We start from the raw sequence: 15,140 nt of genomic DNA, 5'->3' as shown, positions 1-15,140 counted from the left end.
TTTCATCTCATTCTGGCCAGTGACTTTCCTCCTCTCCCCAGGCCAACATTTGAACTCTTGTGCCCCCAGGACACAGCTTCTAGAAGCACCATGAGAAGTTAGTATGTATATTCGTCCATTTTCATGCTGCTGATAAAGACATACCCGAGGCCAGGTGTGGTGGCTCACGCCTGTAATCCCAGCACCCTGTCACTTTGGGTGACAGAGACTCCATCTCAAACAAAACAAAACAAAACAAAACAATCGCTACAATTAACTAAGCATTTCTGATGGACCAGAGGGTTTCTGTGCTAAACCCTCTACATGCATTATCTCTGGTATTTCTTATGTCAGCCCTGCAAATTAGGTATTGTTATTCTCATTTTAACAACGAGGAAACAGAGGCTCACAAAAGTCAAGTGTAAACCTAGCATCGCAGCTATCTGTTAGTGAAGCTCGTTTCTAAATTAGTGGCACAAAAGCAAGGTAGCCTCACGCCCACTGCTGAAAATGTGTAGAATGCCATCAACTACCAATTAGTCCCTCTCGAGTTGAAGAAACACAAATTGGAAAAGCATCTTAAAAGGAAAAAATATGTAACTTCATTTAACTAATGAGTAATAAACTCAAGTAATAAAATTCCGATTGTAATGCCTCATTGGGCAATTACCTTCAATATCTCTAAAGACTTTCTGTAAAGTGCAAAAGCAGTGATCTTTTGCATACTGATATGGTTTGGCTGTGTCCCCACCCAGATCTCATCTTGAATTCCCACGTGTTGTGGGAGGGACCTGGTGGGAGGTAATTGAATCACGGAGGCAAGTCTTTCCCGTGCTGTTCTCGTGATACTGAATAAGTCTCTCACAAGATCTGATGATTTTATAGAGGAGTGTTCCCCTGCACAAGCTCTCTCTTTTTGCCTGCTCCCATCCATGTAAGATATGACTTGCTTCTCCTTGCCTTCCACCATGATTGTGAGGCCTCCCCAGCCACGTGGAACTGTGAGTCCAATGAAACCTCCTTCTTTTGTAAGTTGCCCAGTCTTGGGTATGTCTTTTTTTTTTTTTTTGAGACAGAGTTTCGCTCTTATTGCCCAAGCCGGAGTGCAACGGCACGATCTCAGCTCACTGCATTGCAGTTTCCGGCTCCAGAGTTTGTAATATTCCAAGCAGGCCACACATGGTGCTTTCTGGGGACTTGGTATCCATAGCACCTAGCCCAGGACGTGATGGGCTGAGCAGGTGCTCAGTAGGTTTAGTTGAATCAGCCACATCTAACACATGGAGATGATGTCACCAAATCAGTTCTCTAAGGCAGTGATGGACTAATTAGAGGCACATGATTATAAAGATAGTTCTTCTCTTCTCTCGACCAAAGGTATCACTAGCCACTAGAGGTAAGGGCCTTGGAGCTAGAAGTCAGGGTCCCAGGCCACCTCCTCACTACTGGGTCACCCTGGAGTGCCAAGCCCTGGCTTTCGTTTTCCCCACACGCTGGTGCCTTTGTGTCCAAAGAAGAACTCGCCTCCCGAGTTCAAGCGATTGTCCTGACTCAGCCTCGCAAGTAGCTGGGATTACAGGCACGTGCCGCCATGCCCAGCTAATTTTTCGTATTTTTAGTAGAGACGGGGTTTCACCATGTTGGCCAGGGTGGTCTCAAACTCTTGACGACAGGCGAGCCACCACGCAGACCTGTAGTGATTGTTATGTAAGCACCACAAGCATCCATTGTGAAACAAATGCCGAGAATCGTAAAATACCAAAGATAATGAAAATAAATGGACAGAACCTTGAGATCAGGAGAAAATCCCCCCAAAAATTACTCCAGAAAACCATCCCCCTGTGTGCCCCGCCATCCTCTGTGGCATTTCCCCTGGGGTCTTGTGTGCTGGTCAGCCTTCTAAAGGGGACCTGCTCACAGACAACGTCCTGACCCCATTTCACAGTATTTCAGTGTATAACATCTGTCATTTATTGAGTCTCTGTTATATTCCAGCACTGGGCTAATTGCTCTAATGTATTATCTTCTTTTTTTCCTTTGTAATAACCCTGTGAAGTTGTATTTTCATTTCAGAGATAAAGAAATAGAGAGATGGCCGGGAGTGGTGGCTCATGCCTGTAATCCCAGCACTTTAGGAGGCCAAGACGGGTAGGCCACTTGAGGTTAGGAGTTCGAGACCAGCCTGGCCAACATGGTGAAACCCCATGTCTACTAAAAATACAAAAATTAGCCAGACATGGTGATGTGTGCCAGTAATCCCAGCTACTGGGGAGACTGAGGCCTGGAAATCACTTGAACCCGGGAGGCGGAGCTTGCAGTGAGCCAAGATGGTGCCGCTGCGCTCCAGCCTGGGCCACAGAGCGAGACTTTCTCCCAAAAAAAAAAAAAAAAAAAAGGTAAATTAACTTAGCCGAGACTGCACAGCTAGCTAAGGGCAAAGCCAGGATTCCAGCCAGAACTATCTGATTCCAAAATGAATTCCCCTCACCATCACATTGGAAGGAGAAGAAAAGGGGAAGAAAGGAAAGGCTTTGGGGGGAAGGAAAGAACATTCTGAAGAAGTGGACAGTTGTGATTGTGTATCGTCTTGATTTTGTTTAAGTCACTTTGGGCAGTAGTCAAAGTATGCGACGATGAAGGTAATAAAGGTTTTCTTACTTTATAAACATATTAGGACTTTAAAGCTGTAAGACTTTTGAGATTTATCTTATAAAGAATAAAAATGACCTCAATAAAAGAGGGAGGGATGTGAGCCTAGTGCTTGTTGATAATCCATACTTGCTCTGTAGAAGACAGGAAAAAGACCAGTTAACACCTGCTGTCTCCTTCACCAAACATTTTGGAAAAAACAAAGAAGGGAGAGGTCAGTTTTCCCGAGGAGGCTGGGAGAGGGGCACAGAGGGCCCAGCAGGAGGCGGGAGCCCATGCTGAGTGCTGCACCATGAGAAGGCTTCCCCCAGGCCAGCGGGAAGAAGAGGGGATTCCAGGCAGACGAGCATCTGGGCGTACAGCACGGGAGCTTAAAACTGCATGTGCATTCATGGTGCCATGAACATGTGGTATTCCAGAGCAGGAGAGGACGCAGGAGGCAGGAAATGAGACTGGAAAGGAGGGCAGGAACTGGCAGGCAGGGCAGGGGCCTGGCCTGGCCTGCTCGGCTCCAAGTCCTGGCTTCACCACTCACTACCCGCGTGGATGAGCTCCTAAGCCCTTTGGGCTGCCCCTGTAGAATCGGATCATGAATAACAATAATACAGACCCCGCAGGACTTTTCGAGGGGTTACGTGAGATAATACATGTCACAAAGGAGAAGCGTTGCACATCTGTGATATCTACAGGCTGCCATTAATTGATGACTCTACCAAGGAATTTATACCTTTCCTTTTGGGCAGTGGGGTCCCTGGCATCTCTTAGGCAGGGTGCTCAGGTTTGATTTTAGAAAACCCAACCTGGTGGGAGATGGGATGTGGGAGTGTGGCCAGAAGGTGCGGCCTTGAGAAGGAAAGGGGGCTGGCCTAGAGGAGAGGAGGGCAGTGTGGCAGGGATGGAGCGGGGCAGGGACGACTGTGAGTGACTGTCAGGGACGGAGAAGCCATGGGCATTGGGCAGAGCAGTGGCAGAGTGAGGTAAGGAAGAGAAGGGTCTAGGGTTATTCCCAAGTTTCCAACTTACGGGACTGGGGGGATGATTGTGCTAGGAGGAGGGGCAGGCTTGGAGGAGCGAGTTCAGCCTGGGCCACGCTGCACCGGAGGTGCTGGGAGCCGTCTCGATCGACATCCGTGGTGGGCGCTCTGCTGACTGAGTCAGGAGTCCAGGAAAGAGGTCAAGCTGGAGACAAAGACTTCAGAGTCATCAGCCTGTGTCACATCGCAAGATGTGTAGCCTGTGAGCCTATCAGTGAGTGCCTTCATTCAGAGGTGACTTTTTTCCAGTGCTTTAGCATTTTTACAGTACAGATTTTGTTTTTTGTTTTTCTCTTTTGAGACGGAGTCTCACTCTGTTGCCAGGCTAGAGTGCAGTGGCGCGATCTCGGCTCACCGCAACCTCTGCTTCTCAGGTTCAAGCAATTCTCCTGCCTCAGCCTCCCAAGTAGCTGGAATTACAGGTGCCCACCACCACGTCCAGCTAATTTTTGTATTTTTAGTAGAGATAGGGTTTCACCATGTTGGCCAGGATGGTCTCAATCTCCTAACCTCGTGATCCCAAAGTGCTGGGATTACAGGCATGAGCCACCGTGCCCGGCCTACAGTACATTTTAAACCTTCCAATAAGTCAAACCCTGGAAAATGATGAAAACTGATGCACTTGACCCAAGCATTGCTGAAACTCTCGCTTGCCTGCATTTATGATATACTTGTCTCTTTTATGTAACATTGCCTCGGCAAAGGAGAACACAGATTCAGGTGAGAGCTGGCAGAATGTGGAATCGTTCCTCCAGGGGGCCCCTCCTCATCAGCCACATCATTCTGGAAACTGTGGTCTCTGCACATCCCTGACTGACACCCCAAGAGCACCATCTCTTATTCCACACTTGCTCTTCCGACTTCCTCAGGGCTACCGAGGGCGAGGGAGGCCTTGGCAATCACGGACGCCTTCCTTAGCCCCCCAACAGACCGCTCCAGACGGGAGAGGGCTCTTTTCAGAGCTCCCCCTTGGAAGGCAGCTGGCCTCTTAGCAGATGGTTCCTGCCCTTTTCACTGAGGATTGCTGTTGTCTGTGGTGTGTGCTCAGGTCCCAACAGGCTGCCAACTGATGGCCACAGGGTAGGGAATGTCCAGGGCCAGGATGGGAACCCAGGCCCTGTTACAGGGCAGCCCTGGCCAGAGCTCATTCCTCCAGTTCAGTGATTCTGAGCGTCCGTCTCTAGGGTCATCGATAAGCAAACTGAAGTGATAAGAAAGAGACGCTGAGAGAGAGAAATTAATTTATTTTAACGATTTAACCCTGTTTCATGCAAATTGTGGGGACCGGCAAATCAAAAATTTGCAGGCCAGGGCAGCAGGCTGGAGACCCAGGGAAGAGCTGATGTTGCAGCTCAAGTCCGAAGGCAGACTGGAGACAGCAGTTCCTGTTCCTGTTTTTCATGAAGGCCGTCGACTGATTGAACGAGGCCCACCCATGGCGTGGACTCTAGTCGGTTTGACTCAAAGTCTACTGATTGACATGTTCATCTCATCTAAAAAATACTTTCCCAGCAACATCAGGCTAGTATTTGGCCAAATATCTGGGTACCGTGGCCTAGCCAAGTAGCCGAGTTCACACTCCTGAATGTTCGCCGAACCCCCGCTCCCATCTTCTGGACTCCAGCCACCAGAGCTCCACTTGGCTGTAGGAATTGGGAGGTGGCCCAGGACTGGCAAATGCTGTCTTGGGTACCCACCAGGCACCACCAGGCCCATCTGGAGCAGGTGGCTAGAAAAGCACAGACTCAGAACCAGGAAGGTAGAAGACACCGCACTCAAAACACAAAACCATGAAAGGCAAGAGAGACTAGGCTATGGTCCGTGAGTGGTGGGTAGTGAGACAGGCTGTAAAAGGTGTGATTATGTAAATGCTATCTGCGTTGTTCTTGTAGGTATTAAAACCAGAAAGCTGGCCGGGTGTGGTGGCTCATGCCCGTAATCGCAGCACTTTGGGAGGCCAAGGCAGGCGGATCCCTGGAGGTCAGGAGTTCAAGACCAGCCTGGCCAATATGGTGAAACCCCATCTCTACTAAAAACAGAAAAATGAGCCTGGCATGGTGGTGCATGCCTGTAATCCCAGCTACTCGAGAGGCTGAGGCAAGAGAATCACCTGAACCCAGAGGCGGAAGTTGCAGTGAGCCGAGATCACACCACTGCCCTCCAGCCTGGGCGACAGAGCAAGACTCTGTCTCAAAAAAAAAAAAAAAAAGAAAACAGAAAAGCAAGGGAGACATGAATGAAGTGTGTTCACCCATAGGATTGCCTAAGTGTGTGTATACGGATTTATAAAGCAATCCTGCTGTATCAGAAGCATTGACCTTTAGGATCCCTTCCGACGTTTAGACTCCATGCCTCTGGCTTTGTTGGCGAAGAGTGCTGAAGTTAGTGAAACGGAGCATCAGCGCTGTCCTGATGTTACTGTTGCAAGTTCCCTAGCTTATCATGAGCATGGGTCACCGTTGTCATTGCAGCTTGTACTTGAGGAGGGCCATGGTGTGCTATTGTGGCCTAGGGTGGCTGCACTGCTGCAGGAAGACCGTGTAACACAGAGCCTGGGGGCCACCTTCTGCCCAGCTGGACTCCCCACTGCTGCACAGCCCAGGACTATGGGAAATGAGCAGGAAGCATTCCTAAAATAATTAGAAGCTTCTGTTTTCTTACATCTGGGCCCATGTGAACCCACAGATACAGCATGGGACACAGAGTACAGGCAGCAGGCCGCAGGCCACGGGGTCTGAGACCACACTGCAGACAAGCAGGTGGACCTCGAGGCCCACAGTCTCCCCGCCCCCAGCACCAGCCTGTTTGCTTTGGAGCCTGGCTCTGCCCTGCAGCAGTGCTCAGCCCGAGGAATTCCAGACTCCCCACCACATTGGCCTTGTCGTTTCTAAGAAAGAGCTGGCCACTGCAAGCTTGGACTGGCATCCTTTTCTGAGGATGTAGCTTTTCAACAGGGTCCAGGAGGAATCACTCCCTCGGGCTCTCCAGGAGAAAAAGCTTAATAAAGATGTCTCTCATTCTCTCATCCTCCTTGTCTTGTTACCCTTGTTTCAGATGTAGTTGCCCATTCAAATACTCTATTTCTGTTTCAGGAATATGTGTCTGGGAAGGAAGGCAGTTGACAGTTGTTGGAAATGAAAACCTAGTTCGCTTGAGATATTTCCTGCATGTCCCCTTGGCTGTGTATTTGCAGCCTTGCTGGGAAAAGGTGGTGGAGCAGAGTGGTTTTGAGCTGGGAACATCAGCCTGGATTCTAAACTTAGGCCAGCCTGGCATCGATTTTATATCGACTCTGTCCACCCTGTTTGCAGTCCTGACGGGAAAGAAAGTCTGGCAGGGATGCTGTCGTGTCTGAATATGCCTGAGCCGTGTTCCTTTCATCTCCTGAAGTAGTTGGAAGTGATGGTTGCCGTGTCTGGGCTGTTTTGTGTCCGGGGCAGTCAGTGTCTGGGGGGTGAGAGCTTTTCTCTCTTACCAGTTACCCTTCAGCCCATAACTGTTGGTCCCTGACTCTTATCCCCTTAACTTCTGTAAGATTCATGGAATTCTTTCTTAGGCATCAGATACTAACCCAGAATTGAATCGTTTGGTGCTAGAGGGAAGGGAAGAGGGAAGGATCAAAGCCCAGGAAAGACTGGGAGCAGAGCACAGCGGCCCAGGGGGAAAGGCCAAGTGGATGCCTGCAGGGAGAGGAGGAGGCTGTGATCGAGAAGGGCTTGCATGAGGGAAGGAAGAGCTGGGAGACTGCCAGGTAATTCTCAGCCTGGAGATTGTGAGCTGAGAGAGAGGAGGAGGCTGTAAGACCCAAGAAAGAGACAGCAGAAGGAGGAAAGAGTGGGATGGAGGGGTACTGTGAGGAGAGAAGGCCAGGAGCAAACCTAATTTCTTCCCTGCTCGTGGCAGGCTCAGGAATCAGCTAGAGTTAAAGCTTACCCGGGGCTGCCAAGGGCTCAGGTGAATGCAGGGTGGACGCCGTCCTTGAAGTTCTAAGAATTTCTAAGAGATGCAAGGGTGGAGGATGTACCAGGCGGGTTTGAGTGGAACTGGGAATCCTGTCACCCAGCACAGAGTGGGTGGGGGGCATGGGCTCACAGGTGTTGCCAAGCAGAATGTGGCAGGCTCAGCTCTGCTGAGATGAAGCTGAGAGCCCACGGGTGTGAGTGGTGCCCTGGGAGCAGCGCCCCTGGGGAAGACAGAGAGGAGGGACCTCGGGTCTGAGGATGCTGGGAAGCAAGGCCGGGAAGGGTTCTGGTGCTGAGACCAGTTGGGGAACAAGTGTGAGACCTTGGAGGTGGCGCATGGTGGCTCAAAAGCTTGTGTGGAGGCAGAGGGGATGAGGAGGAGGGAGAAGGATGGGAAACATTGTCACTGTGGATTCTGATGTTGCAGGAATTGGGGTCAAAGAAGGAAAAAATGAGAGCCGGGGAGTAGTCAACCAGGAGGGTGCTGGCGGGCCTGGGGAGGGCGCAGAGTGTAGAAGCTGGGATAGGACTTTGTGGTGAGGGATTAGAATGGGTGGATTTAGGGAATGGCCAGGTGATGCCATCAGCAGCCTGGAAGGGCAGTGGCCAGCCGCCCTGTCCCCAACTGAGCCTCGGCTCTCCTGAGGCTAGGGTAAGACTCCCCTTTATGGGACACAGTGTCGGGGCCCAGAAGAAGCACTTCAGAGAAGCACCTTTGCCTCTGTTTCAGGATCGCTGGTGACACAGCCCTCAACAAAAACATCCACGAGTCCGTCAGCGCCCAGATCCGGAAGAACTTCGCCAAGAGCAAATGGAGAGTAAGTGTGGAGTATATTAAATTCCCCGTGGATTAACCCCCTCGTGACACTGGCCCTCCAATCTGAGCATTTCTGAAATCCCCAGAACCTCACCTGAATAATTTTGCTAATTTTAACCACGAGTAATAAAGACTTAGAGGGAATATTATGGTGTAAGAGAGATGGAGTGTGCGATTCAACACTTCCCCTCTGTGATCAAAAACAGCAATAATGCCAGCTCTTCCTCATCTGCTGTTTCTTAACCAACATCACCCTTGTCTTTCTTCACCTTGCTAGAACTTTGAATAGCTGACTTTTATTAAAACGATATGGAGGGGGAAAAAAGGAAATCTGAGTTGAACTCATCAATGTTTCCTGATAAAAGTTTGACAGATTTAAACCGTGGAGGTTTTGTGATCATCTGTTGATTACCTAACTTCCTAATCTCTTGATTGATTACCTGACCTCCCCTCCATGTTGCAATCAGCAATGGCAATTCAGAGCTAGCTATTTTGCCATGAGGGCCAATGGTGAAAGATGAGACAGAAACAAAATTAATTTCACTGGCCTGCTTTATTCATAGGAAATGCTATCATTAGGTTGATGCAAAAGTAACTGTGGTTTCTTCCATTAAAATTGCCATGAGATTTGAAAATAGTTTTTATTTTCCTAGTAATGGTACTTTTGTCTGAAAGATTTAGATTGGTGCAAAAGTAATTGCGGTTTCTTTCATTAAAATTGCCATTACTTTTGCGCCAACCTAAATCTTTCAGACAAAAGTACCAATACTAGGAAAATAAAAACTATTTTCAGATCTCACATTTTTAAGGTATTATAATATGCCTTTTATTCTAAAGCTCACATCTCTTAAATTACAGAGAGAATTGGTTTACATTTATTCTATGTATTTATGATGTCAGAAGAAAACTATTTTAAGTCTCTAGAATATTTAGTTGGGGAAAGAGTTTAATAAATCAGTGTACTTTTAGAAGAAGGGAAAACATGAGCTTTATTTCTTGAGTAGCATGAGAATGATGTAAGGAGTTTGAAATGCTTAGGCTAACGTGATAAACAAGAGAACACAGTTGGAGTCTTTTCTGATTAGCTGAAATATTTGTCTGCTTTTTTCCTTTCTGAAATTTCAGCAAGCATTTAATGCCACGGCCGTCGTGAGACATATGAGAAAACTACACCTCGGCAGCAGCCTGGACAGTTCAAATGCAAGTGTTTCGAGCAGCCTCAGTTTGGCCAGCCAAAAAGACTGTGCGTATGTAGCAAAACCAGAATCCCTCAGCTGACACTGAAGACGAGCCTGGGGTGGAGAGGAGGGAGCCGGCATCTGCCAGGCACCTCCTGTTTGCCAGGCGCTTTCTATACTTAATCCCATGTCGTGCGACCCCAGGACATTTTTTTAACATGTAATCACTGGGCCGGGCACAGTGGCTCACACCTGTAATCCCAACACTTTGGGAGGCCGAGGCAGGAGGACCATTTGAGTTCAGGAGTTTTAAGACCAGCCTGACCAACATGGTGAAACCCCATCTCTACTAAAATACAAAAATGAGCCGGGTGTGGTGGCGAGCACCTCTAATCTCAGCTACTTGGGAGGCTGAGGCAGGAGAATCGCTTGAACCCCGGAAGCGGAGGTTGCAGTGAGCCGAGATCGCACCACTGCACTCCAGCCTGGGTGACAGATTGAGATTCCCTCTCAAAAAAAAAAAAAAAATCATTGAACACTCGCGGAACCCTGGGTGTTGCTATTTCCATTTCCAGTTGAGGAATGCAGGGCTCAAGTCCTCGCAGCCATGTCTGTCGGGATAAAGGCCTGGACTCTTTCTCATCTCTGTCCTTCCCTCTGATTTACTTCCCATCGTGCAGTCACTCTTGCAGACTGAGGAAGGCACAGCAGAGCCTCAGGACAGCCTCCTGTCATTGACTTCCATAATGTATATATTTTGGATGCAGACAATGATAATTTGAGCTCATTTATGTGAAGTGCATCCACTTTGCAATAAAAGTAATAGTATTTCATTGTCCTTCATCTTTGCATGGACTGTTCCATCATGGAAGGCACACTTACACTCTCCTTATTTCTCTCCCCAACTGCTCCTCTCTCTGTGGAAATAATCCCGTTTGGCCCTTCCCATGGGTCCTCTCCACGTCAGAGCAGTGGCCCTGATCTCCCTAACCATGGAGCAGCCCTGCAGCCTGGTCTCACCCTGGGCATCATGCTCCTTCCCATTTAGCTCAGACAAGGATTCCCTTCCTCTCTAAGGAATCTTCCCATCTCATTTGGGACCATCCAGCCCTTAAATTTTCCCAAGAAATCTCTGAGTGTCCCCTGACATACCATAGCTCCCCTTTCACTCTGAATCTTTTCCACCCCCTGGTCAAAGGGAATCCCACGATGGATCCCTTCTTTACAGATTCATACACTGGCATCGGCAGCAAAGCCAGTCGGGAGCACTCCTTGTATGGCTGTGCCCATGTCTGAGCACACAGACTCCCTGGGGGCCTGCACCAAGAAGCTCAGTGGCAGCTGAGGCCTCTCATGTCAAGGCTTTTGATGCCTACACATCCTCTGGGGGAGGGCTTCAGTGCAGCCTCTGAGGAACTCCACTAGGCCAGGGACTGCTGAGCTCACACAGGAATAGGTGAACATCCCTATTCTTGCTCTTTTTGCTTTTCTTTTTACTTTCTTTTTCTTTCCCTCCTTTCTTTCCCTCCTTCCCTCTCTCTTCTCTTCTCTCTTTTCTTTTCCCTCCCTCCCTCCCTTCTTTCTTTCCTTCCCTCCCTCCCTTCCTTCTTTCCCTCCCTCCCTCCCAACCTCCCTCCCTCCCAACCTACCTACCTACCTACCTACTTCCTTCCTTCCTTCTTTTCTCTTTCTTTCTCTCTCTTTCTTTCTTTCTTTCTCTCTTTTTCTTTTTCTTTCTTTTTCTTTTTCTCTTTCTTTCTTTCTCTTTCTTGTCTTTCTTCTCCTCTCCTCCCCTCCCCTTCCCTGCCCTGCCCTGCCTTGACCTGTCTTGCCCTGCCTTGCCTTGACCTGCCTTGCCCTGCCTTCCCCTCCCCTCCTCTCTCCTCTCTCCTCTCTCCCCTCTCCTTTCTCCTCTCTCCTCTTCTCTCTTTCTCTCACTCTCTGTCACCCAGACTGGAGTGCAGTGGCACAGTCATGGCTCACTGCAACCTCAACCTCCTAGGCTCAAATAATCCTCCTGTCTCAGCCTCCTGAGTAGCTGGGACAACAGGCATGTACCACCATGTCCGGCTAATTTTTGTATTTTTTGTAGACCCAGGGTTGCCCCAGCTGGTCTGGAACTCCTGAGACTCAAGCGATCCGCCTACCTTGGCCTCCAAGGTGTTGAGATTACAGGCGTGAGCCACCATAGCTTTACTTCAAAGTGCTCTGCATCACAAAATGCTTTCTAGCCAAGAGTGCACGCAACACACCAACCAAGGGTAGGAAGGTAGTATCATTCTTTATTCCTTCTTAAAATACCTGCTTTACGGAGCTATTGTAAGAAGTGGACAATTCGTATGATGACAGTAAGTAGTCAGCCCTAGCCTGGCGCCTGCTACATATTAAGTGCTCAGTACATGGAACCTATTGTACCATAGTGGTGAAACCATGTTGTTTTCAAACACAAAGCAGTCAAAATTATACCCAAAAAAGGAGAGGAGAAGTCTAAGAATAAAGCATTTTGAACCCATTGCAAAGGCTTTCCCACAGGTAGGTGAAAATAGTCACATGGGTAAAAATTTGGGTCCCCGCAAGTTGGGCGCAGTGGCTCACACCTGTAATCCCAGCACTTTGGGAGACCGAGGTGGATGGATCACCTGAGGTCAGGAGTTCGAGATCAGCCTGGCCAACATGGTGAAACCCCATCTCTACTAAAAATACAAAAATTAGCCCGGCGTGGTAGTGAGCCCCCGTAATCCCAGCTACTCGGGAGGCTGAAGCAGGAGAATCGCTTGAACCTGGCAGGCGGAGGTTGCAGTGACCCTAGATCGTGCCACTGCACTCCAGCCTGGGTGACAAGAGTGAAACTCCATCTCAAGAAAAAAAAAAAAAAATTGCCTCCCCCCCACCACCACCATAAACCCAGCCCCTGTGACACCTGGCAGTGGGAAGCGGGGTGAGAATTTACCTCTGAAACTCTGAAGCCCGCTTCTGCTGTTCCCTGCAGGTCTGGCACCTTCCACGCTCTGTAGTTTCATTTCTTCTTCGTCGGGGGTCTCAGGAGTTGGAGCCGAGCGGAGACCCAGGCCCACCACTGTGACGGCAGTGCACTCTGGAAGCAAGTGACTGGCCCTGGAGGTGGGGCCCGGGGGCGGGGGCAGGGCCGGGGAAGGGGAGCCCCAGGGTCGCCAGTGCCGCGAGCCACTCCAGCGAGACCCCACCTTGCATGGTGCCCCTTCCTGCGTAGGACTGGAAGACCGAAGTTTTTTTATGGCCATATTTTCTACTGCAATTCTGAAGTGTTCATTTCTCACAAACTATACTGACTCGAGGGGCGCTGATTTCATAGGATCTGGTGCTGTATATACGAGTCTTGCAAAGCTCTAACTGAACGGACCTTCTTATTCCTCTCCCCCAACGCCATCGTTTCCACTCTTCTCAGTGTAGGTAACCGTCTATGGTGTGTTTTTTCATTAATGACAAAAAAAAAAGGTTTCAACTGGATTATTTAAATATTGGTAAATATTGTGCATTAAGGTTTGTTTTTCCTTTTAAGAAGTATGTCCTTCGTATCTCTAAGTTACATGACCTGTATCATTTCCTCTTTAATAGTAGTTTTATGTTAACCTTTAAGAGATTTGTTTTTCCTCCAAGGAGAATTTAAAGGTATTTTTAAAAATTCTAATAAGAGGATCAGCTGGGTGCATTGGCTCATGCCTGTAATCCCAGCACGTTGGGAGGCCAAGTCGGGCAGATCACGAGGTCAGGAGATCAAGGCCATCCTGGCCAACATGGTGAAACCCCATGTCTACTAAAAATACAAAAAATTAGCCGGGTATGGTGGCACATGCCTGTAGTCCCGGCTACTTGGGACGCTAAGACAGGAGAATTGCTTGAACCCGGGAGACGGAGGTTGCAGTGAGCCGAGATCGTGCCACTGCACTCCAGCCTGGGCGACAGAGCAAGACTCTGTCTCAAAAAAAAAAAACTCACTAGAGGATCAAGAATCTGTCTCCGAGGCTAAGAGTGCACTTCACCTATACTCCTTCTCTTTGTCTCCTCTTCCCCGGGAGGAAGGGCCCCCAGTTCTGCGAAGCTCTCTTCTCTGCAGGGGGCTTTGGTAGAGAATCTGCACAGAGCCTTTGCTGATAACCCATCCAGCAGAATCCACACCCACCAGAGACCCTAGAGGCCTCTTGCCATCAGCAATCAGAAATAAAGAAGCCTGCTCCCCCGAGACGCAGGGCTCAGCTTCACAGGCCAAACTTGCTGTGAGTGAGATGCCCACACTGCAGAGATGCAGGGCCCTCCCTTCCAAAAGGAACCAGCTGCCATGCTGTTGAAAGGGGGCCCACACACAACCCTCATTTCTCACGAGAGCTGACAGATGAAAGCTCAGCTATGCAGTGTTAAAATTCATCTCTTTCTCTGTGGTTTTTAAAAAAATGCATTTCTAATCTTACACTTCACATGGCCTCCAACACAAAGTTCTTTCTCCACATTTTTACCCTCTTCTCACATGAATGTTTTCCAAGGGAAGGAAGGGAGGGAAGCAGCCTTGGGAAAGGATCCATTTCTGGTGGTAAGGAGAGGGGGCCCTGCCAGGCTAATAGGACTTCGGCCACCACAGAGATGACCAAAGACCACCTCCGCCAGGCCCAGCCGGTGCTTGCAGCCCTCCCACTGGTCAGGGGAGTCTAAAATCAAAGACACATGGTGGTAGGGTCACCAAACGCCCCGTTTGCCCAAGACTGAAGGATTTCTCAGGCTGTGGACATTTAATGCCAAAACCAGGAATATCCAGGGCAAAGCAGGCCGTGTTGTTCGCCCTTGTAGAGCCAGGCAGTGTGTGGCCCAGGGAAAGCTGTGTTTCATGGAGGCTTCCAGGAGTCTGCCCTGTAGAGCCAGGCAGGTGGCTTCAAGTGCCGGTCCTGCAGGTGCCCCCGCTTCAGCTCTCAGGCCCATCTGATGCCTCGAGCCCACTGGGGTGTCCCAGCAGGTCTGCCTCATCACGACCCAGTGACGCTGCTGGCTATGTCCTCATGCCCTCTTCCTGTGGCTGGCCAGTCATGGGAAGTCCTGTTGGTTGAGTCATCTTTGTCACTTCTACACCTTTGACTGTGCACAGGCTGAATGTTGAGTGATGCCCCCCCCCCATGCTCTCAATACACACACACACGCACGCACGCACGCACGCACGCACCCACCCACACACACAATGTTATTAGGCACAGCAGCTCCGTCCTGCTCCCTGAGAATGGCAGTGCAGGCACAGAGAAGAACAGTTGGGAAGACAGGCAGCTGGTCTACCCTGTCCCCGCACGCTTCACAGGCACTCCACTGCTTGGCAGGAATTCTGCATGGCATCTGCCACGCATGCTCACAGGGTGAAAAATCAAGCTGTCACTCTGCTAAATATAAAAACCCTGGAAAAGTCTATAAGATGACATTAGACCCAGTTAAGAAGCAAGTGTCACCTGAGTTGGCCATGCAATGAATGAATATTATAAGCAGTATTGGAGAACTAGGCTGTTGCCTA

General features: G+C 49.4%; 1 protein-coding gene across 6 annotated transcripts in view; it reads left to right on the top strand.

Annotated features, from left to right (window-relative positions):
* The window catches only part of CAMK1D (calcium/calmodulin dependent protein kinase ID), a 485,392-nt gene extending 471,803 nt beyond the window's left edge, over window positions 1-13,589 (top strand). For 2 of the 6 annotated variants that reach the window (XM_032161140.2, XM_058431874.1), the window contains 3 exons: window positions 8,355-8,442; window positions 9,567-9,684; window positions 12,609-13,589. In XM_032161140.2, coding sequence (XP_032017031.1) covers window positions 8,355-8,442; window positions 9,567-9,684; window positions 12,609-12,727 — 325 coding nt within the window. In that variant the 3' untranslated portion in view covers window positions 12,728-13,589. Of the gene's footprint in view, window positions 1-8,354; window positions 8,443-9,566; window positions 9,689-12,608 lie in introns of all 6 variants that reach the window. The other 4 variants (XM_058431871.1, XM_058431865.1, XM_032161229.2 and 1 more) reach the window with 4 other exon arrangements.
* Window positions 13,590-15,140: the final 1,551 nt, after the last annotated feature.

This window comes from Hylobates moloch, unplaced genomic scaffold (assembly GCF_009828535.3).
Source record: "Hylobates moloch isolate HMO894 unplaced genomic scaffold, HMol_V3 SCAFFOLD_2, whole genome shotgun sequence".
Taxonomy (NCBI): domain Eukaryota; kingdom Metazoa; phylum Chordata; class Mammalia; order Primates; family Hylobatidae; genus Hylobates; species Hylobates moloch.
This window is presented reverse-complemented; position numbering and strand designations above follow the sequence as displayed.